This window comes from Etheostoma spectabile, chromosome 12 (assembly GCF_008692095.1).
Source record: "Etheostoma spectabile isolate EspeVRDwgs_2016 chromosome 12, UIUC_Espe_1.0, whole genome shotgun sequence".
Lineage (NCBI taxonomy): Eukaryota > Metazoa > Chordata > Actinopteri > Perciformes > Percidae > Etheostoma > Etheostoma spectabile.
The window spans coordinates 21975830-21999840 of NC_045744.1; the positions used below are offsets into that span (position 1 = coordinate 21975830).

General features: G+C 41.2%; 1 protein-coding gene across 2 annotated transcripts in view; it reads left to right on the top strand.

The window, feature by feature from the left end:
- The first annotated feature begins 14487 nt into the window (after positions 1-14487).
- Positions 14488-24011, top strand: part of LOC116699637 (xenotropic and polytropic retrovirus receptor 1 homolog) — a 35967-nt gene continuing 26443 nt past the window's right edge. For both annotated transcript variants that reach the window (XM_032532321.1, XM_032532320.1), the window contains exon 1: positions 14488-14999. In XM_032532321.1, coding sequence (XP_032388212.1) covers positions 14931-14999 — 69 coding nt within the window. In that variant the 5' untranslated portion in view covers positions 14488-14930. The remainder of the gene's footprint in view (positions 15000-24011) is intronic.

A 24011-nucleotide genomic window follows, 5' to 3' on the forward strand; every position in this document is an offset into this window, starting at 1 on the left:
ACATGCTCGGTCACACACACACACACACACACACACACACACACCACACACACACACACACACACACACACACACACACACCACACACAACCACACCACACACACACACACACACACACACACACGTACAGAAGCATAGGTCATAAGCGTGTTGTGAAAGCCTGGTAAAGGCTGACTCATCCATGGATGAGGCTACGTTGTTGTAATTCCTGATTCACTGTGATGCCAATTTAATGAACAGTATTTTCTTTCCATATTGTAATTATGTTTATTTCTTCCAGTCTGCCTGTATCATATTGTATGGTTTTACAGTTTTAATTTAGATTCAGGCCTTCTATAGTCTAATAAGATGTGTCCTATAGTGTATGTAAAGTCACATTATGATACCTTATTTCAAACAGCAAACGCTGCAGAGTGACTTGCGAGGCCTGAGGAATGTAGGTTGATCCTGTCACCCAAGGGTCCGGAGCCAAAGCCCAGGTGCCAAATGTCTGAGCTCCCTGATATCCCCGGCTGAGCTGTGAGTTTCACATGGGGTCGACTAAATACTTACATCACACAGTTGGACAAGTGTTTGAGATGGCGATGCAACAGTAGGTGTTGAATAAAAGTCACTTGTTTGTAGACTGGCTTGTCCTCCTACAACGTCCCTGTAAGGACGTGGAGTTATGGGGTGATGTGCTCCACCAGCAGGGTGACACTTGTGCTTTTTAGTGAAATATCTCAACAACTATTACATGGATTACCATTACATTTGGAAAAGTACTGTTTAGTTCAATGAGAACATGGGGACTTGTAAGTCTCTTTCACACAAAAATAAAAGTTGCCAGTGTAGTGTAAATAATTTTACTGTCATTTCAATTGACACTGACTGTCTAAAAAGTTTATCTGGGACTGTCAAATGAGCAAAATGTGAATAAAATGGGAGTTCATGGATGATAACGCTATTGTATGTTATATTATTATAAGTAACATGACATAATATTTCCTTAAAGTTGTCATGTTGCACTAACCGTAGACTTTCTCAAACCTTTAACTTGGACACCCCCACACACATGTCTGTGTGTGTGTGTGTGTGTGTGTGTGTGTGGGGGGGGTGTAGTCCTATTTCTGGTCTTAGCTTCATCTGCTCTATTTAGCCAATTAGACATTAGATTAACAGAAGGGAGGAAGTGAGCAGGGTCATAACCCAGGACACCTGCACCATGAACCAAACTAAAGTACAGTACACGATGAAATAGAGCACCTGAGGATTCTGATGACGCTTTATAATCAACACGTAACCCCAAAACTGAGACACAAACTGCTTACAGAGAGTGAAACAATATATAGATATGTAATGTCTCAAAATGTATTTTTTCACCTGGGTGATATTTAGCCTATAATTTATTAATTTTAAAAATGTATATGCATTTCATATGTATATGAAAACATTATTGATAGTCACACTTCAGTTGGAATTAGCATCATTAGAAGAGATGTTGTGATGAAATGAAGTTTGGTGCTTCTCATGTTTTGTTATTCCATGAATGAAAGACTGCCCTCTATTGTTCATGTGCATAATTACTTTAATTAATTGTGCTGTAGCTGCTAGATCTTGTTTTCAAATTAGATATGAAGTCCAGCACTATTCACATGTTAATTATTTTCACTTAATATTTTATGGCCTAATAATAATATCACAAATATTCTCTCGGAGGCAACGGTTCTGGGAGCCCTGAGTGTCTAGGGGCCCATACTTAGTTTGTGTCAGTTGTGGTAACTTGATTCGTTGCACATTTGTCTTTTAGAGGAGCTGTAAGTCGAAAGGTACGTGATGTAAATAAATGTGTGCTTTACTAAATAACCTCACGCATTAAACAAATGCCAATGTGGGGCTCAAAGGCTCTTTGTTCACCCCCGTAAACGTCCCGACTCAGAAGAAAAAGAAAAGACTAAATCCAGGCAGAGAGGAGGGTATCTGCAGATTCAGGCCCCACCACACACGTCTAGTGGGTCATAAGTGATGATTGGGACGGATTACTTTTGTATCAGTCTAAACAAACAAATTCTGCATATTACACTTTTAAGAAAAAGTACCAATTCAACAAAGTTGTAATATTCCATTACAAGTAAAAGTATATACAATTCTAATTACTGTATGTAAAAGTAAAGGAGTATCAAATGTACTTACAGTTTCACTTAGTGTAATGTTCTGCACAAAAATGTCCAGGGAGCAAGTGTATTCTTTCTTAGAGTGAGAAGGAAGGAGAGAGCAAATGCATGTGGTCAAAATTGCTTCTCCATCTGACGGATGTGTTGGGTGACACATCAGAGAAGTGATGGTACATTGAAGTGTCACTGAACTTTCCAATCTGCTCCTCTCTGGCCCTGCTCCCAATACACATCTCACTTTTGACTTCATTTGGGAAGTCAACTGCAGTTCCATCATTTCATGAAGCATCACAGCCTTAAAAGGCTGCTTTCACCCTCAAAAGGTCTGAATAGATCCATTCCCGAAGCAATTTCTGCTGAAATGTCCTCTTACAGGAAATGTGTTTCATTCAGAAGATCTGGCAGAACTCCTAAGAGAGGGGACGGACAGCAGCAGAGTAGAAAAAAGACATGTGGAAGCAATTAAGGCATCATCAAATACTGTTAGTGGGGAGGTGCTGCCTTGTTATAGTCATGTTAAATGAAAGCACATATCAAACAAAAAACTGGGATGGCGTTTTGCCTTTGGTTTCTAAATGTGACTTAGTCTACATCCTTGTCGTTCCACTTCCAGCATTGCTCCGGTGTTGCAGGAAATTCCGCTGGAAGCCTGTATTTCCATTTCCTTCCTCTTTCCTATTGTTGTAATTCTAACCTCTGGTGGATTTCTGGGGACTATGTTACCTGGTCCTCAGATCTCTGCAGGGTAAATCCAGACAGCTAGCTAGACTATCTGTCCAATCTGAGGACTCTGGTTACCTGGTCCTCAGGTCTCTGCAGGGTAAATCCAGACAGCTAGCTAGACTATCTGTCCAATCTGAGGACTATGGTTACCTGGTCCTCAGATCTCTGCAGGGTAAATCCAGACAGCTAGCTAGACTATCTGTCCAATCTGAAGACTATGGTTACCTGGTCCTCAGATCTCTGCAGGGTAAATCCAGACAGCTAGCTAGACTATCTGTCCAATCTGAAGACTATGGTTACCTGGTCCTCAGATCTCTGCAGGGTAAATCCAGACAGCTAGCTAGACTATCTGTCCAATCTGAGTTTTCTCTTGCACGACTATCTTGCAGTAGCTAGATAGCTGCTAGCTAGATAGCTGCTAGCTATCTAGCGTTAGCTAGCAGCTACCTAATGTTGAAGTTAGCTAGCGCTAGCGGATACTATCGATTTCTAGTCAGCGACATATTTTAGGCTTCATTTAATAAACATAATCTGTAGTAGTACACAATTGTATGTGTATTGTTTTGATTACAATGTGCCGACTTACTTTACGTTGCCTATTTATGTCTATTTATGTCTATTTATGTCTATTTCTCACTGTTAATCACAGGCGTCTGTACAGCATCAACAGGGGTCGCCATCGTTGTTTATGTGTGTGTGACGTTAAAACTGTAACTGGGAGTAGGCCTACCACGGTCTGGTGCCAGTCCACGGGTAGTAAGTTATGGGTCTGACTGCCGTTCCAGGGCACTTTCACAGGTAGAAGGTTTTAAAAACACGTGTTGTCACTCCCCGATGTATGTTGAGTGCAGATGTGAGTTGCGCATGCGTCACTTTGCGACAAGTAGCCTCCAAGATGCTAACGAGAGACTTCTGTAATGTCAATACAGTAAAAATGGACCTGCTTCCTTGACAAAGTTCGTTCACTACTGGTTACAAGCTAGCAATCAAACACAACAAAGGCTGTCAGATGAAAGGCGTTTTGAGCTAACGTTAGCAATTAAACAATCATAGATAGCTAAAACGTTTTTGAAATGTTTGCTAGCTTTGCTACAAGCTAGCAATCAAACACAACAAAGGCTGTCACTTGAACGACGTCTTAAGCTAACAATAGCAATCAAACAGTCATTGGTAGCTTAAATGTTTCTGAAATGATTTCCATCTTCTGTTATCTAAATTAAAACTTTAGTGTGTAACATTTTGATATTAACAAACGTCCGTTACATTCAAGCCATCGCCAAATAAGTTGCTACATAACTAATTAAGACTATCATTTCCACACAACTCTCTCTGGATTTCTCAGTATTTTTCAGTATGACTATGCGCGGAAGCTCGCGCATAGTCTTCTGAAGAGTCCATCATGTTTTTGTCCATCATGTTTTTGCATCCTCCATGTCCTCCTTGGCCACCAGTTACTGGTGGATGCGGGGTAGGGAAGTGTACACAATCACGGAAGGCTTGTATCATCAGTTTTGTTGTCATTACTTAAAATTCCTCATTGGGGGCGACAGAAACTACGCACTATAGCTTTAAGTTGTGCACCTAATGCAAATGAGCTTGAGGCAACGCTCAAAAATAAATGTCACGTGGTTGTGGTTGCCTGGTAACAATGGTTGTCCTTAGGCATGCTGAGCAGGTACAAACTCTGCATTTATTTTGATCTCAACTAAACTGCTGTAAACTTTGGCGGCTGCATCTTGCACGGGTTGCAAAGCCATCGCCATGACAAAATATGTGGGCAGACAGACAGATAGACAGACAGAGGGACAAATGAAAAGACAGACAGATCCCAGATTGGTAGGCCTAGTTCTCGTTAGTTTAGGGTGACCAGACGTCCCCGGTTCCCGGGGACAGTCCCCGGTTTTGGTGACCTGTCCCCGGCTGGATCTGTCCCCGGAAATGTCCCCGGTTTTCACTGTGACTTACAGACCCGAAATTGGAGTGAAAGAAAGAAAAAACTGACCAAACCGATCCGATTGAGCAGCGCTGCTCAGAGCTCAGAGATGTTTTAGAAAGCCGTGTTTTATAATGCTAAAATCACTGATTATTTACATGGAGTCTGGTGGGTTTAGCCAACGCAATTTCGCGGACTTTTATGTTTTAAAAAAGGATCTTAATCTTTAACAGAAAGGTCGACCTCCTTAGAAATCTTTTCTGTAATGTTGTCTGTTGGGGGAAACAGCTCTAGGTCTAGTGTCCCCGTGTTAAGTTTTACAAAAATAAAAACATGACGTGTTTTGGAGGTAAATCCGCTTTTGAGCTGAAAATGTCCCCCGGGTTTTGTCTGAGAAATCTGGTCACCTTACGTTAGTTGTCTTCAGTAGCGCATTTTGCCCTGATGACACACACACACACACACACACACACACACACACACACAAGGTGAAAGCATTATACAATCACCACCGTTGCTGTGACAGATGAAATAAATACATTTTTCTAACAATGATAATTGTCTGTTTTTAAATCGAGCAGCTGAATAATGGGGAACAGAGCAAAGTGACAGAGCCAAATGGCAGCATCCTCCCCGCAGGAGGCCTATCCCGGTCTCAAGGGCAAAGAGGGGGAGGGGTGGTGGTGGTGGCGAGGAGAGAGAGAGAGAGAGAGAGAGAGAGAGAGAGAGAGAGAGAGAGAGCATCTGTCTGCATGCTGACGTCATCCCGCCCCAGCCTTCCCCTGTGCGTAATCCGCCGCCCGCTCCTCCGCACTGTCCGGGAGGATGAATGCAAACACTTTGATTTTATTTGACAAATTCGTCTCGAACATTAAATCAATTAACCAAGATCATTTTATCACCCTCCAGGGAGTGGGGAGGATAGCACTGGAAAGAAACTGCGCCTCATCGCCAAGTTGATTTTATTTTTTAATGTGAAATTGTTTTTTGTCCCGCATGAAAGGAACCGGAGAGAAGAGGAGAGACGAGCCGGAGAGGGAGGATGTAAAGGCTTCGGGATGATGGATCCTGCTGGAGGAGATAATGCGACAAGGAGAATGTAGCAGCTCCGTGTTCCTCTGCAGAGGTCGACGCTCTTCATATTTAGGCAATTTCTTCTTGTTGTTTTAAACCTATATCTCATAATACGCGGCGGCCTTTGTGCGTAAAATAATAATAAAGTGCATATTGTGTATTCCTCTCGTCTGACAGAATGTGGTTGTTCAGGCTTTGGTGGATCATATAGGCTAATACTGCACGGCACGGCCTAGATTGATACTGTAATATCTGATCCATAGAATGTCGGGAGGGGTCTTATATAACACTCCTAAAGGGACATTTTGAGTGCCTGCGGTTGTCAAAATTGAGTTTATTGTGACCTTATTGTTTGTTTATGATATATACTGTATATATAGACATATGTATTTGATCATCTGTAAAATATTCCAGCAGGGACAATGTGTATACTCAGTGGTGTGTTTACAGTACTGCGGTGGCTCTAGGATGCATCTACTCTATATATAATTTTTTTTATACTACCTCTAGCCTATGTGTTTTCCACTGTTTAACTATACCATGATAACATTTTAATATCATCGTTGTGAATAGATAATACCATATCAGTTGCATTTTTCATGAGGGGAATGGCAGTGTGTCACCATTTGGCACAAGACAAGACGATGAAAAAAAGCCCTTTTTTTGCGCACTTTAATGCGTTAAAGTCGTATTTCTCACCATGATGATGCGATTCAGATGCTCAGGTTTCCATCTGTTTACATTCTGATGAGACTCCATCAAAATCTGGTCTTAACCTCATTTAGATCCCTGCAGCCTGCACTGGTTCCACTCTGTAATGGCTGCCTGCTTCATGTGTCCTTGACTTGTCATGGAAAAATAGAGATTGAATATTTTCTGCGTCTGTGCATTGTTTGTTGTTTTAACACCTGAATACTGTCTAACAGGACAGGCAGTTGTAAACAGTCGACAGCTGCCATAAAGTATAGAGCGGAAGAAAGATGATCAGCAGGTATCTGTGTGACCTTTAAATTTTTGTCAGCAGCAACAACAAAGCATAGACAAATCTTTTCCCTTTGTTTAACTTTTTTTAACATGATGATTTAATTATCAAGCATTTCCTTTAAAGATGATAGTGAGGCGGTCGTGACAGTACTGTACTACAGAATTGCAGAAATACAGACAAATTGACAAATTGACAGTTTATGCTGTACACATATTTGCAATTCGATTAAAAGTGTTACTCAGGGCTTTTATTCTCAGTCTGCAGGAATATGAAACATCTACAGTAGGTTTAACCGCAGCACTTTCTACCTCAAGGTTATTGTCTCTGTCTTCCTCTGAGACTCTGGGCGTCCTCTCTCAGTGTTCACAGTGGACCTTGATTTCAAATCAGTCAATTAAGGCACGCGGTGAATGCCAAGAGAGAAGCCTCGCTGCTTCACAATGGCTTGAATTTGGTGGGGAATGTATATGCTGCACATGCAATGTTTTCCTTAAGTGTGTGAAAGACTTCGGTGCATGTACGGCTGTAAAACCAGTGTTCAGGGGTCCTCCCTCAAGAAAATGTGATTTATTTTTTTAAATAAAAAACAAAAATGAAATTTTACACATTTTGGACCTTTATTATTACCATGTGTGTCGAAAACGTTGGAAAAGCTTGACAAGATGTTAAATAAATAACACAAAAAAAAGCTTGAAGACAAAATTTGCTAAAGAAATCCACCGGGGACCAACTACAATCAATTAGATTGGCGAAAAGGCATTTAGTTAGTTTTTATGCTTAGTTTTGATGATTTTACATCCAGGCCCATGCCTCATAATTCTAGGGGGAAATGGAAAAACTGGTAGAGTGTATGTGAGTGTGTGCTGCATATAGTTTATGTACAGTGGCATGCCTCTCTCTGGAATGTATATCACAGCTAATGGTTCCATACTGGGATGTGGTTGGTAATTGTCTAAAATCATCAGTTCATTTTCCATTGGTAATGCCTTCATCAGGGATGAATATCATCAGGAAGGGACTGGCTTTGCATCCTCACGCTGACCTCACTGCAGTGTGTGTAAAAAATAATGACAGTGGTTGCAAAATCCACCATTTTTTTCTCTTTTTGTTCTGACCTTCTTAATACCCAATATGTATTAAAGTTCTGAACTGGCAACTCTTTCCTTTTCCTCAACATTCACATTTGATGAGTAAACAGAAATGAGCATTACACTGAATAAGAAATACACAGGGGTGGAAGATGCATTCAAATAATATAACTTAAGTGAAAATACAACACAATTAAAAGGATCTGTCATGAGTGAAAATCCCTGTGTTCAAAATATAAATATATAGGACTTAGTAAAAGAACAGAAGTACTAGAAACTAAATCTACTCAAACAAGTACTTACCGTGTAGAATAGCTGCTGTCATTGTTATATGATTATGTTAGTGGATATTGATGTATTGATAGATTCATGTTGTAGTTGGTGAAGGTGGACAATGCATCCTATTTTATACACGTATGTGTTTTGTATTAAAGTAGAAGTTAAAGCAGGCATACAATGGAAATAGTCAAGTAAAGTTGGCCTACAGGTAAAACCCGTTCTCACTCCGAAATCGTAAAATACGGACGTTTGGGCAGTGGCTGTCAGTGTCACAAACAACGCAAAAAGTGTCCTTCAGTGGGTGTAGAACACACCAGGGGGAGCAGCAGCTACACTGCGTTTGAAGATGACGTAGCACTAAGAGAGACTACGGTAGCGAGTAGTATGAAAACCCAAAATTCACATAAGGAGGTTGTTGGGGTGGTGGCTGGGTCAGACAACACAGGACTGTGTCCCAGGAGACTGGGGGTCCTGTCCCTTGTGTCACGTTTCCTAAACCCAACCGTCCCGTTGTTCTTTTCCTAAACCCAACCGTCCCGTTCTTGTCCCCATAGGCGTAGATTTCGATGGGGACGGTGGGTACGCATACCTATCAGATGTCGTCATGAGTCATTTTGTACCCACCACTTTTTTGGAAAACCTCACGCTCAATTTAGTTAAATAAATAAATAAATAGAGTTCATACCACATATAATTCTTGAGCGACGGAGGCCAACAATCTCAAGAAATCTCTATCCCCACAGGGCGGGCCCAGACACAGCCGCTCTGCTGCTGCGCTGGCTGCCCGCTTCCTTCCTTTCGTAGCTCCTCTCTCTGAGTCTGATGTCACGTCATGTCACATTGTCAACATGGATACATAAAGCAGAACGTAGTGGCCCATATGTCCAATGCTTTTTGAAAACATAAGGCTTTCTTCTTCATAAAACGTGTCGGACTTCATCACATTTTTGTATGCATTTTTATTCATTTACATTAGTAAGCTACAGGACAGCGTCATTCAAAGCATGACCCGAGCGAAAGAGAAAAAAAAAGACTGCGTATCGTACCGGCAATTCTGAAAAAATGCACTTCCGAATGCATCGCTGTCCCCAACACATTTCAAACCAACTGACGCCCATGCTTGTCCCACGTGTCATGGAAACACCATCCCGTTGTTCTTTTCATATACCTATAACCTATACCTATAACGGTCCATTGTTTTTTTTCCAAACCCAACCGTCCGTTGTTTTTTTTCCTAAACCCAACTGTCATGGAAACATAAGCTCACCCACGACCTTTACCTTAACCCAACTGCATCAAAAGTGACGCCAATGGTCCCAACCAGGCGTTTTTAGATTTGACACTAAAGGCGACGTGGCTAACACAAAATTCAAACAAAACTACGGAAAAACACAAAGGCTACATCTACACTTCTTCGTTTTGGTTTAAAAACAAATATCTGTCTACATTTACATCTCACATCCACACTACTTTGGCGTTTTGCGTGCCCCTAACACGGTGACATTTGGAAACACATGCTGCCCCAGTTTTGATTTGAAAACCGCGGGGGTGCTTTGTAGTCTGGACTTTCAAGTTGCTGGAGATGACGTTGTATTTTCTGTCTGTTTCAAACTACTGACACCAGCTTGTTTACATCCAAACAGCCTTGTTAAAAGACTAGCCGGTCTAATCTGACCCTGGCTGGCTGTTAATCCCCGGTAATGATTGCTCCCTGAACGTTTCCACAGGCCCAATGGTGTCAGCCGCGCTCAGTAACTCACAGACGCTTCAGGTTGTGTTACAACGTTGTCTTTTATGCATGTATACCGTATAATGCATACATACTGTACACCCACTCTGCTCCGTTCACACACTCCCTCGCGCACACACACTGATTATGTAATCCAACAGTGTTTCGCTCTATTGATCTAGTTTTATCCTTAAATGTATTTCAGGTTGCATGTCATTCATATTAATCTTTCAGAAATAGGCAGAAAACATTTTGAATTAAACTGTATATTATGTAACCAAACGGTGAGGCAACTGCAGCCTTCTCGGTATACAATATTAGTGTGAAATGTGACTGCAGTTGCGAACTCAGGGACCCTGTGAGTGGTGACGGGCTGTTTACAGGAACAAAGTCTAAAACTCTTTCAATATAGCAACAAAGACACATACTGTACGTGGCCTTGCACTCTGGCTTCCATTAAGCACGGATAGTCAATAATAATTACCAACACCCGCAGGAATAGGACATTCAAACTGATAAACACGATTAAAGAAATGAATGATAACATTAAAATCAGATAAAAACTTGGTTTTGTGGTCGTTAAATTTAGAGCTGTAAAACACTAGGGTGTAAACATTTATTGTTCATTCATTGCCGGTGACCAAGTGGTCAAAGAACACAGGAACACAGATTTTAAGTTTAAAGGTTGGAGTCTATTTCCCCCCCAAAAAAAAATTCACAAGTAAATGAGGCCAAGAGTATAGGGCCCTTAAAAAGGTCAACAAAACATAACTCACACAAGGAAACCCAAAGAGAAAGTGAAATCAATGAATCTGAAATGAAATTGCAAATGCTGAAATCAACCCAATCCTGCTCCCATCAATCATAAACCCAAACAGCCAATCTTAATGTAGTGAAGTCCTGTTGTAGTGGTGTCTCGATGTCGCCATTTTGGTATACGTGCAGTTTAATTTCCCAAAATCCCCGTAACGTAACCTGATTTGTTCAGGTTCTGTCCCCTGACCAATCGGCTATCCTAACCTTAACCACTCGAGGTCAAATGCCTAACTCCAACCAATCGGCGGGTCTTGGTGGGGCCATAGTGGAATTTGGGACTCTAAACTTCACGCAAACCTGTGATTTTATTGTTGGTACTATTGTTGTGGTGTTTTTAATGTCGTGAAATTGTATTGTGGCTGTTGTTGTCATGTTGTGGGTCTGGCTGAATACTGCTTCTGCTGTAACCAACAGTACTGGGAGCTTCTTTTTTTCCCACTCTGCAGAAAGAAATAATTGAAAATAAACAATGAAAGAAATATGACAGCAAAGAGTGGCTTAAAATACAAGATTTTTGTTTCAAATGAATGATTACTTGAAATAAAGGAACAAAGAAAAAATGTTGGGATGCAATGTCTCGTCTCAAACACTAGAGGGAGTAGACAGATTTGTATTGATCCCAAAAATGGGAAATCACAGTGTTACAGTAGCAGAATAACAGACACACAGCACACATTAAATAAAAAGTTACAATATACATGAAATAATAAATAAAAGGATAGAATACAAGAACAGAACAAATGTACATTTTTTAAATGAAGTGGAGAGTGTAGCTACAACATTCAAGTGCATTCATAACAAGTTAGGAACAAAAATGTACAACTACTTGATAAAGATATAAGTAAACCTGTGTATGTGCAAGTTGCACTTAGTGCAGTTGTGATATACAGTGATGCATATGAGTCCTATCTAACACTCAGTGATGAAGTGTTAAAAAGTTGTATTGCCTGTGGTAATGCTTTCTTGTAGCTTTGTTGGATCAGTCTGTGTGTGTGTGTGTGTGTGTGTGTGTGTGTGTGTGTGTGTGTGTGTGTGTATGTGTGTATGTGTGTGTGTGGGGTTGGTGACCTCCTCTCCACCACAGCTTCCAATTTGTCCTGTTTGCAGCCGACAATGGAGCATCTCCGATGTCTTCATATCTGGTCAATAAAGCTGATTCTGATTCTGCTGCCCCAGCAGATGATAGAGGAGAACAGCGCGCTGGTCACAACACACTGGTAGAACATCTCCAACACTCTGCTGCACACGCTGGAGGATCTCCGCTTCCTTAGGAAATAGAGTCTGCTCACTCATCAGCTTGTTGTAAACAGGGCTGTTGATTTTCCAGTTCGGCCTGTTTAACTCCCAGGTGTCTGTACTCCATGTCCTCGTGTTGTGGCTGGGTTGGATCAGCGGGTAGAGCAGGCACATGCGTACCTCACCAACACAGAGGTCCAGGATTCAAATCATACCTATCGCTCTACTTTTACCTAGCTGTCGTATCAAATAAAGGCAGAAAAGCCCCAAAAATAATCTGTAAAAGAAGACATTTCCACCAAGGATGCGAAGGGGCCGCGGAGCCGTTCCCTTCCTCCTGAAGTCAATCACCATCTCTCTGGTCTTATCTTCAGCAGCGCTCTGTACTGTCATCTCATTATCAGCAAATCCACTTAAAATAAATCTTAAATTGCAACTTGTATTTCCTAGCAAGACTTTAAATGGTCAAAACACACTGCAACAGCCCCAACACCAGCATTATTAACAGAAATAGAAGGTTACATCCTTGATTTTTGTTGTTGTTGCTTGGGACCTAAATCTGCACCTGCACCTGCAAAAGTTTAACGTTCCATCAACAAGTTGAAGTGCTCTCTACTTAGAAAGAGTCGTCATGAGATGTCATTATTCTTATTATTATCTAATTGTTGTGTAATGACAACACCGATCTGTTTTATGACGGCATTTTCCCTGTTTATCTTTGTTTATTGTGTGACATCATGACTGGTGTTACAGTGGCAGAAAGTCTCAATGTGATTAAAAAACAAAACAAACAAGAGACAGAAAGGAAAAAGAGATGGGAGCGACATGATCCCAAACTAGCGACTACTTCCAATAAGTTTTAGTAATTTGATTACTTCACAAAGTATACTAAAGGCGTGAGAGTACCTTTTATTCATAGCTTGTTGAAGACAAGTATTTAAGAGAATGGTAAAATGACATATGTGTTGATTATATAATTGGTTATAGATCATATGTAGATATGTATGTGTCTTACACATAAGGAGTAGACAGACTGAAATGTGTGAGAACAAGAAGAATGTAAAAAGCAGTTATTCCGATGTTCAGGAGTCCCTCTTGTATATGCCTTTGCATGTGTATACAAAAGGCAGCTCTCTTTGTCATGAATGTTTGTTCACTGTTTGACTAAATGCTGCAATTAACGTAAACTCCTTGAACTGGTCATCTGGGAAGTCTCCACCATCATTTCCCAATATCATTCCCAGGTATCACCTATGAATATTTCCATTGTTTCTTGTTCTTATATTATCCTTCTTTGGGGTGGCAGTAGCTTAGTCTGTAGGGAGTTTGGATGGGACCCAGAGGGTTGCTGGTTCAAGTCCCAACACGAACAAAAGGACAGAGTGTGGATTGGTAGCTGGAGAGATGCCAGTTCACCACCTGGGTGCTGCTATGTGCTTTTGAGCAAGGCAGTGTACCCCCCCATCCAATCAGGGCACTGACAGCCCACTCCTCTGACATCTCTCCCTTATTGTCCATGGATAGGTCCTGAGCATGTGTATGTTTGTGTGTGTATTTCAGGCCTATGGATAGTGATTTCTAACTAAACAGAGTGTAAATTGTTATTTCCCCACTGGGGATCAATAAGCAGTATAAAATATTTAATTCAAATTATACTTCCCACCACAACATATACATTCTAAAGAATCATAAGGTGACTGTTATTCTACGTCTTCCATGTATGTACAGTATAACTTTAAATCTTGTGACTGCATTCTCACCGAGTCAGCCACAAACACACCCAAAGGATATATGCCATGGTGACTTTCCGTCTGAATTCCCCCCTTACTAAAAAGACAATCTGCATCTACGTCATCTTCTCCCAAAGGTGGCTGGCGACGTCACGCGTGTGACATTCATGTGCCATCGGAATATACACAAAGGACATTTCACTGTAGATGAATGCTAAACAGATCATGTTGAAAGGAGATTCAATTAAATAAAAATGGCAGAGATACAGGACTGGGCAGTATATTATATATGTTAAGGCCGCTATGCGCAGCAAGACTTAATCATTGTTATTATGGTTAAAATTAAAATTGTAAGAGTCTGTTTCAGGGCATTTGGTTAAATTTAGATATGTTGGAGATGAGAAGTTCAACAACATCATGGACAAAACTATTGTTGTTAAGCACACACAAAATCCAGCAAAGCATAGTGGATCAGGAAAACACTAACCTTATCTGTTGACGAACAAAAAGAACAGTTCAATGACAGCTCCTGTCCTCAACATAAATTGACTGTGTATCACTTTTTTTATCCCTACCGTTGATGGTCAGTTTAAAAACGACCAGTTTACCCGTGCGGGTTGGATGACTATATCTAAAGGAGGGTTGGGCCACATCTTGTTAGCCTACACCCAGGTTACACCCACCGACAACATACTCATGTGTGCTCAAGACTGGGTAGTTTTAATATTCCCAACTGCACCTGAATGCAGCGGGAGACAGGAGGTGGAGAGAGAGGTAGAGGAGAACAACAGGGGTAAAGGAGGGGGGGAGAGATAGCAAGAACCAGCTAGCGCCAGCACAGTGAGCCTACCGTTATTTTGCGACATTGGCGCTACAGATAAAACTACATTTTAAGCAGTATGTCCTTTAGCTAAGATGTGACTCCACCAGCTTTACGTCGAGTGTGTCCGAGACGGCGGAGAAATGTGCGCCGGTAGCTAACGTTAGCCAGTTGAACGTGAAGACAAAAAGGCATCTCTCTGTCGTTTGACCGTGCAGCCCGATCGAAATCTTCGGATGCATGTGTAAACGCTAGTCACGTTAAACCAGCTCGGCACAACATCCCGCTCCTCAACTAGCTAGCTAACCCACCGGTCCCCGCTTACCATAAAGGCAGGGGAGGGAAAACCACCACACTGTCAAAATGAAATTCACGGAGCATCTCTCAGCTCACATCACCCCGGAGTGGAGAAAGCAGTACATCCAGTATGAGGTATGTTCGCTTCATATTTAACCTGCACTCTTCTAGCTACCAGCTAGCTAACTCGGCAAACCACTGGTGGTAATGATGGCTATGTGTCTGTCCAGTCTCAAACCTGTTATTTTTCATACAGAGCCATTTGAATATAGCTTCCTTGTCTTTCACTCTCACGTCGTTATACAACAGGAAGAGAGAGGACCTGCTTCAATTTTTACACCCGCGAGTCAAGCAACAGCAGCCTAATAGTGTAAGCTAGCTAGCAAACTACCGTTAGACAAGCTAGCTAGGTTAGTTGTGTGTTGCTCTGCAGGTCTCCATCTCGGTCACGTCAAGCTGTATTGAGCTGCCATGTACACCGGTCAGCAGAGGCGCGAGTCTGTCCTCTACGCTGCTTGGAATGTGTTTTGGGAGACGAAAAGGCATTTGACTGACTCATCGCTTATTAAGCTAACGTAAGTTAATCTTTGCGCCTGTTAACCACCCTGCCTGTCCCCAAATGCTGACCCAGCTCAGCAGTCCTGCCGCCGGTCTTTCATCATGAGGGTGGACGGGGTCACACGGTGACACAGAGGCGCCGATAGCTCAGTCTGCAACCTTTGACCCGTTAATGCTATTCACATCTGCGATTCAACTCTTATCCTTTTGGTGACAAAATTTGCATACATGACTGACCTATACATATATATTCAAACATACTCAAGGTTGGGAAGTTGGTTGTTGATTTGGTTGAATTCTGGTTTGCTTTGTTTATACAGCAGGAACATGCTGTTCTTGAGAGAGTGGCAGTTCTTAATGTAAGTCTTAATGAAGCCATATCTAGCCTTTAAGTGCCATTCAATGCTGTAATCCAGCTGGTCTGTGTGCTGGACAAATTTCATTACCAGGATTTGATCTGTAATCAATTTGTAATCAGATCCAGTCATTTGTTACACAGTCCGTTTGCACAGAGGGCTAAATACACCAGCGGCCGTTTTGCAGAACGGTGTTAACTGTTTATTAAGTTTGTTAAGTTTGTAAGTAAGTTTATAACAACCTGAAAATAGAGGATTGAACAGTACAGTTGTCACAGTATTTTTGACCAAATACCTCGATATCGATACCGCAACGATTTTGTAGTGTTGACTATTGGCGCCTTCATAAAATATTTACACCATGAAAGTTTTGATAAATAATCATCAGTAATGTGGATATAATGACTAAGTGGGTAAAAACAAATAATATAACAGCTAGAAGAGTTTGGTAAGTTCAGAAAATAACATCATTTCACTGTGATGCAGCCTTTAAAACCAGGAAAAGACAACACACGCATACCATATTACCATGATACGATATCCAAAATCTAAGAATATATCTAGTCTCATATCACGATATCGATATAATATCGATATATTGCCCAGCTCTACACTGACGTAACCTTTAACTGGACACCTTTTTTCACAAGCTATGCTCCAATCCAGGGCTGTCAAACTCCTTTTAGTTCGTGGGCCACATTATCCTAATTTGATCTCAAGTGGTCCAGGCCAGCAAACCACTCCAGAAAGATCAGAAACTTTATCTGCCTCAGACTTTCCTGTCAGCTTGATGTTGGTAAACGCCAGTTACTTCTTCTACGACAGCGCTCTGAGGCCATTGTAGAATTTTTTAGGTTAAAGTCGTAAATTTACTGAAAAAGAACTTAGATATCCTCTGAGATCAAAGTGGTAAGTTGGAATTAATTACTTGTCTGTAATTTTCCCACCTTGCACAGTCATCCAGCGGGCCTGATTGGTCCCTTTTGGCGAGACACGGGCCGTATGTTTGACAACACTGCTGTAAACACAGGAAGTCCAAATTCAAAACAATTAGATTCATAAGCTTAAACTGTTTGTATGATATGAATAAGTTTTGAGAAGTTGATCTACGGGATTGTTTCAGTTGAGAAGACCACACTGTGTTGGGCTTATTGCAGCCAAACCGCACATAGTTCATTTGTGATTTTAGAGTGTTGTGAATCACAAACTATACTTTTGTGTTCTGCTTATAGCTGCACGGGTCTGTATGATGTCAGTGTTGTCTTCTGCCCATGTCCCAGAGGGACCACGCGAAAAAATTCTCCATGCAGGAAAAACCCTGTTTGACATTTCAACTGGTGAAAACGACCGTCATCACAGTAGATCAGAAGCCTTTTTAACACAATGCTTTATGCATTGCTCTTCGCTAATACAAAAAGACTGCAGTCAACGATTAGTTTCCTTATCGATTAATCTGATCTACTTTTTTCATATAAAGACTGGGAAATTGTGGTGGGCTTTTTTCACTATGCTCTTACATTTTATAGGCCAGAGTCCAATATGATGTCATCATTTACCTTGTTTGTCCGTCCAGCCATGACACAAGAAACAAACCAATCTTCACAACCGAGACGATGCAACAATGGGAAGTTTGGCATCGTTGCTGACAAACAAATCTGCTTCCAGGGCATTTCCCCCCCTCTCTATACCTGGAGCAGCAGTGTCTGCATTGTTTGGTGGTTGCAGTATTGTCACAAGTCATCAGCGGTGTTCTGCATAGTTACATATTGCTACAGCTCGGTGTGACTGCAGCAGTCTCTCAGTCAGTGCCACTGAATTCACCACCATACCAAAACATGACATGTTATGGCAGAGAGATGATCTGGAATTTCTATTTAGGGACTTAGAAATACCTAATGATTGCCTCTTATATATTTAGGTTATTTATTCACTGGTTCATTTGTGCATGCGTCTGTTTTTCCAGTCAGTCTGAAGCAGGGCTGAGCTTTCTGGCTCAAAGTCAATAGCAATCAGTCATCTCCTCTGCACTCCTGTCCGGACACATTGTTTTAGTTCCTTTTCGCAGCACACTCGGTCCCGTTCTGCTCTGAGCCAAAGGTCTCTTCTGCAGTTAGAAAAGCAGTCTGTGGAGCAGCTTCTATCAGCCTACCACCTTGTTAAAATTCACCACAGCTTAGCGCAGCTCCCGAGAGCCAAACAACGACCAAATCAGAGTCTGTTATTATTACCAAACCAAATACCCTCGGGGGGGAGGGGGTAGCAAATTCTCTTCCAAATGTTTTGTCTATTGAAATGACCTTGGTCTTTGTCAGAATAAAACGTAGCTTTGTTAGAGCACTGGTACACATAAGCGCCCTCTGGTGGTACGTGGATGAATATCCAAAATATTTTTTAATTTACATGTTGGCCTATCTGTCAATCTGTGCTGCGCTGCCTCATATGGGCGCAAAATCCACATCCACTGCCACTAAGAATAAAAGGATGTAGGTCATCCTATCAACTGTGGCACTCTTTCACCAGAAATTAGCATGTTCCATAGACTGTAAATATAAGAGTGTTGGTAATTGTATCAGCAGCTCTCTCTCGCGCTCTCTCTCGCTCTGACACTGGCTAACTAGCCAGCCGTCCGCTGTTGATTGATTTTCTGTTGTCCGGCGATTAATTGATTACGTAGCTACTTATTTCAGCAGTAGATGAACCGTGGAAATAGGAGAGTAGAATTGACTTTGCTATTCAAATCACCATAGCAGGATGATAAGCGTGTCAGGCATTTTTTTTGTTACCGTTGCAAAGAACTGGGACCGTTGTAGCGGGCTAACTCGTTCTGTTTCTATGATCAATGGCACAGTGCTGAGTGCCATTTATTTTATTTTATTTTTTTGAGCTAGGCAAACAGAGGACCGTTCAATGTCCATACTATTCTAATTCTATATCTAGGAGATAAACTCAAATAACCTGGCCTGGACAAACATATTGTTATGTTACTGTATATTGTTATGCAGGGGATACCCAGCCTCATTTATCTTTGTTGCACTGAGAGGGATAAGTATTATTCTTCGAGTGCATTTTTTGGGTGCTTATTTTCACAACAGTTTCACACGGACTCTGGTTTCTTACCGCTTATGCAGGGTTTGGATGCAGACCAGATGTAGCTTGTTGTTCCACCCAGCTGTAAATCTGGCCCTGGACCCAGTTAGTTTTAGTCCTGTGAAGATGTGGGACCCAGGCCTGTGAGGTTTGCAGAGCCATGCTGACCAGGGCTGTAACATGCATGCCATGTTTTCCCATGGCAGCAGCGTTTGGGTCTGACACTTAGCAGGACAGTTGGATAAACAGAGTAAATGGACTGTTTATATATATATATATAGCTCTGTTCTAGTCTTGACGACTACTCAAAGCGAGTTTACATAGTACAGGAACCATTCACACACATTCGTACACTGTGGCCGAGGTTGCCGTACAAGGTGCCACCTGCTCATCAGATAAACTTTCGCACACATTTACACTCTGATGGCGCAGCATCGGGGGGGGGGGGGGATTTCTTGGTTTCGGAGTCTTGCCCAAGGACACTTCGACATAATGGTCCGGTGTGTGTGTGTGGTGTGTGTGTGTGTGTGTGTGTGTGTGTGTGTGTGTGTGGTGTGTGTGTGTGTGTGTGTGTGTGTGTGTGTGTGTGTGTGTGTGTGTGTGTGTGTGTGTGTGTGGTGTGTGTGTGTGTGTGTGTGTGTGTGTGTGTGTGTGTGTGGTGTTGGTGTGTGTGTGTGTGTGTGTGTGTGTGTGTGTGTGTGTGTGTTGTGTGTGTGTGTGTATAGAAACCTGGATGTGATGTGAACAAAACGTCAGCTCTTTGTTTCTGCTGGCATGGGCTGTTATTATATATCATGTCTTTAGCTCAGATTATTTACATTTTAACAGCGTGCAACTTTGTCTACTGACTAACCGACTGGCTGCATTTTCCTATAAAGGTCTATGATAGAAGCTGCTTTATTTAACCTGAAAGTTTCCAAGCGTGACTATAAGAATATAAAAGCATGATGGTCATCTGAATGACTTAACCGACTAAGACGTTCTGCTGCTTGACTGCATGTCTGTTACACTCAGTCAGGCTTCTGGATATTTTAGTAAAAATTGAGAGGTTTGTGTGTTAGGGGAGTTGTAACAATTCATTTTCTTTTAAATTTCGAGATTAATCAATTGATTAAATGGATGAATACAATTCCTATTACAATTTCCCAGCAGGCAGGCATAGCGTAAGAGGAGCATGGTCGCTGCATTGAAAATTAGTTACTAGGCATGTCGAAAGCTTCCCGGCTGAAAAGATCGAGTTCACAGTAGAGATCGAGTTCACAGTAGAGATCGAGTTCACAGTAAAGATCTAGTTCACAGTAGAGATGTTCCAATACGATACCGATATCGCCTCCGATACTGCCTAAAACGGTGGTATCAGTACTGGAGTTTATACACCGATCCGCTACCACATCAAAAAAACCTTAAGAAGTCTACGTAAAAGTAGTTTATTTATGTTCTTTTTCCGTAATAACTGACTGCCTAACTGGATGATAAAGATGGTTGTACAGCATTCGTTGTGTGTGTTTGCTCTTGTTTCACAAAGAGTTTAACCTGAGCCAGCCCGACATCAGAGATAGAAATCATATCACATCCATACAGTGGTAGTAGCTTACGGTTGTTCAAACATAATAAAATATGTGACACACTGGTATCGGATCAGTTCTCGGTATCGCAGCTAGCTACCTAGCTAGTTCAGATATCAGAATCTGTCTCAGGAAGCAGAAAATGGCATCGGACCGTCTCTATTTACAGTTCTTAGTCCCAAATGCGGGTATAACACTCACACTGTCGAGCCCTGCAATAGACCGACTTTTCTACTAAAATCTTTCCTATTTCCTATTTTATTTAACCAAGTCAGCCATAAATGTCAAATGGATCACTCTATAGTGTTCCTTTTTAACACAAAGCCTCAAAAAATACAACGCTCCATGCCGCAGCAGCCTTAGTTCATGGGAAGTTGGTTTGCTGATGGTAGCTGGTTTCAGTTGGAGCGATGAATAGAGCAGCTGACAGAAACAATTCCCTGTTTTTACTTGCACTCATAGTCCAAGTCAGCAGACATTTAGAGAGAGGTCTCTGAAAGAACACTGACAGACTTAACTAAACAATTGCCTATTTAGTCCATGTTCATCTAAAGTCGTGTGGGATTATTCTTAGAGGAAATGAGAATCAATTAGAGAATTTCCACCTGAGCCAAGGGATCTGGCTCGCTGTGCTTCCCGCGTCGCTGACTCATTGAAATCACAAAAGACAAAGTAAACTCACTATTGACACATCCAGGAGACTCACACCCTCATGTCTTTGCCTGATAATACTACATTGTGAGCAACAAATGTGACATCGGCAGTAGGGATGTAACGGTATGAAAATTAAACCTCACGGTTATAGTGACCAAAATGATCACCGGCTTTCAGTATTATTGCGTTATTTTTAAAAGTGTGTTCAATATGTTCAAAAGGCACTGATAGGCCTACACAAGCTGAAATAGTTTCAAAAAGTGTAACAGTGTTTATTTTATTACAAAAATATAGGCAATAGGCTTGTAAAAACGATTGAAAACTGTCTGCTGAAACAGTGGCGCGCTGCAGCTGGTGTCCAGTAAGACGTTGAACCAGAGAGTTTGTCTTTGAGATCCAGGAAGATTCATTTACAACTCCAGCATGAAGTTAACCACAAAGTCGTATTTGACGTATGTGAAGTTGGATGTGGTTCTGAAATATAAGCAAATAATAATAATCCACATTAATAAGCATCTGACTTACTATGGACATTTACCAAAATTAAATATTTACATTAATGTCTCTGTAATATTTAACATGTAACATATTGCTCAGTAACGCAAACTGAGAGTAAGTCACATATATTTTGAGCTGGGCAATATATCGATATATCAATATTGTGATATGGGTCTAGATATCGTCTTAGATTTTGGATATTGTGATATTGTAATATGGCATAAGTGTTGTCTTTTCCTGGTTTTAAAGGCTGCATTACAGTAAAAGGATCATTTTCTGAACTTACCAGACTGTTGTAGCTGTTCTATTATTTGCCTTTACCCACTTAGTCATTATATCCACATTACTGATGATTATTCATCAATCAAAAACTCTGTGTAAATATTTAGTGAAAGAACCAATAGCTCAGTTTACTTATGGGTTCGGGTGACTCACTAAATGAAAAACCTGTCAAGTCAAAGGACATACGGAGCAAACCTATCAACGTGTTACACTGGTAGTCCTGGGTAGTGCTGCCTTCAGCAGGATATGGTCATGGAAGACCGCTGCATGTTCTGCTGGTCTTATCTGTTTAGGGTGGAAAGTAAAGAATGAAGGATAAAAGAGAAGGAGTGGGAAAGGAAGGGGGGTCAGAGAGAGGAGGACGAGGGAGAAAGATGTAGGAGATTATTTGATGACCATATGTAAACAGACTGGTGTGACTTGCATATAATTTGATTCAATACAATGTCCACAATGTCCAGGAGGAACATGAGAACAACTGTGGAGACAGAAGGGAGGGATTAAAAGAAACAAGTGTCTTTATTGTAATAATCCCCATAGGATCGCTGATTAAAACCTCTTTCTAGGACCAAAGAGAAACTTATGGAGAAAAAATGCTAAATTGAGAGAGAGGAAAGGGGTAAAAAGGTCAGAGGCATGTGAGAAGCTAGGTTTGAGTGCTGATGGCACAGGCCACCGCATGACTGGTATTAGAGGATCACACACTTGCTCACTATTCATGCACACACGCATGTGCATAGGTCACATGCATAGATCTCTTTCAAGTTCCTATAGCTGACCCATGTTATGTGAGGCCAGCCTTTAATAATAACCATTTACAACACTGCATGATCTGTTCCAGGTTGTAGTTGTAGCGGTCTGCCATTAGCCTCCACCTGGAAGCCAATGTTAGTTTAGCTAACCGCTAATTTAGCTAACTGCTAGCTGAGACAGCATGTAATAACTTTAAAAGACCCTCAAAATAAAACTTGACTATACCTATATATAGCAGCTATGTATAACAGCTGATACGTCAGTTCTACTTTACTTGTACTCATTTAAAATACCATCAATCAATACTTGTCTTTATAGCTATTAATGTAAAGTCTTATTTTAGCTGTAGCCTGCTTTTCCCGTGTTTGAGTTAACATTACTTTAGACTTAATCAAGCTGTTACCTAGTGGTTAGCCAAATTAGCTCTTATGTTATGTATGTATAATATATGAGTTATTACATAATTGTCTAATTGCAGTTGTTACTTTGTTTAATTGCAATGAATAGCTGACATTTGGTAAGGTCAGGAAAACTATACAGTAATGTGCTATTATGACATGTGCTAAGTCTCTTTCTCATAGACTGTTTAGCATCACATACAGTGGAGGCCACTGTCTGGATGAACGTATTTCAAAATCTTTTTTTTTTATAGTGCAGTGCTCCTGTTTGGAACGGACTGATTGCTTGGCAGTAGCTCGCTATTGCTGCTTGCAGCTTTTTGAAGAACGGCCAAACAATTGCACACTCAACACTGCCGCTTCCTCTGGTCTTGAGCAATACTCCTGCCACCTGACGACATAGTTGCGAGCCTTAGGAAGTGTCATCGCAATTTGATATTCTATCAACTCATAGGACGGCGACACGATAAAGAAAAGAAAACTCAATCTTAATTCACAAACCACAATCATCTGCATAAAAGTTTCACTTCAATCTTCAAATCTGTCACTTAAATAGAACTCAGATCTCCAAAGTCAAGTTCAGAACTTAGTGGGACTGAGAAAGGCATCCTCTGCATTTGAACCATTTGACTTCAGAGCAGCACGAAGCCAGAGGGCAGTGTCAGGAGTATTCAAAATTGCTAATAGGCATGTGTTTGGTGGTGTAGGCGGGGGGCGGGTACACACAGAAGCTGGGAGAAACATGCACAGTGCACACAGACTTAAAGCAAATCGCTTGCCACTAATCCCCCCCTCAAAAGAAAAAAATAAACAAACCTAGCTGGAAGGAATCAGAAAGAGATTTCAACATGAGATTAGCACACAAACACACACACACACACACACAACACACACACCACACAAACACCACACCACACACCACACACACACAAAACACACACACACAATATTATGTATTTGTATGTAATATTATATATACTGGAAATATAAATATAT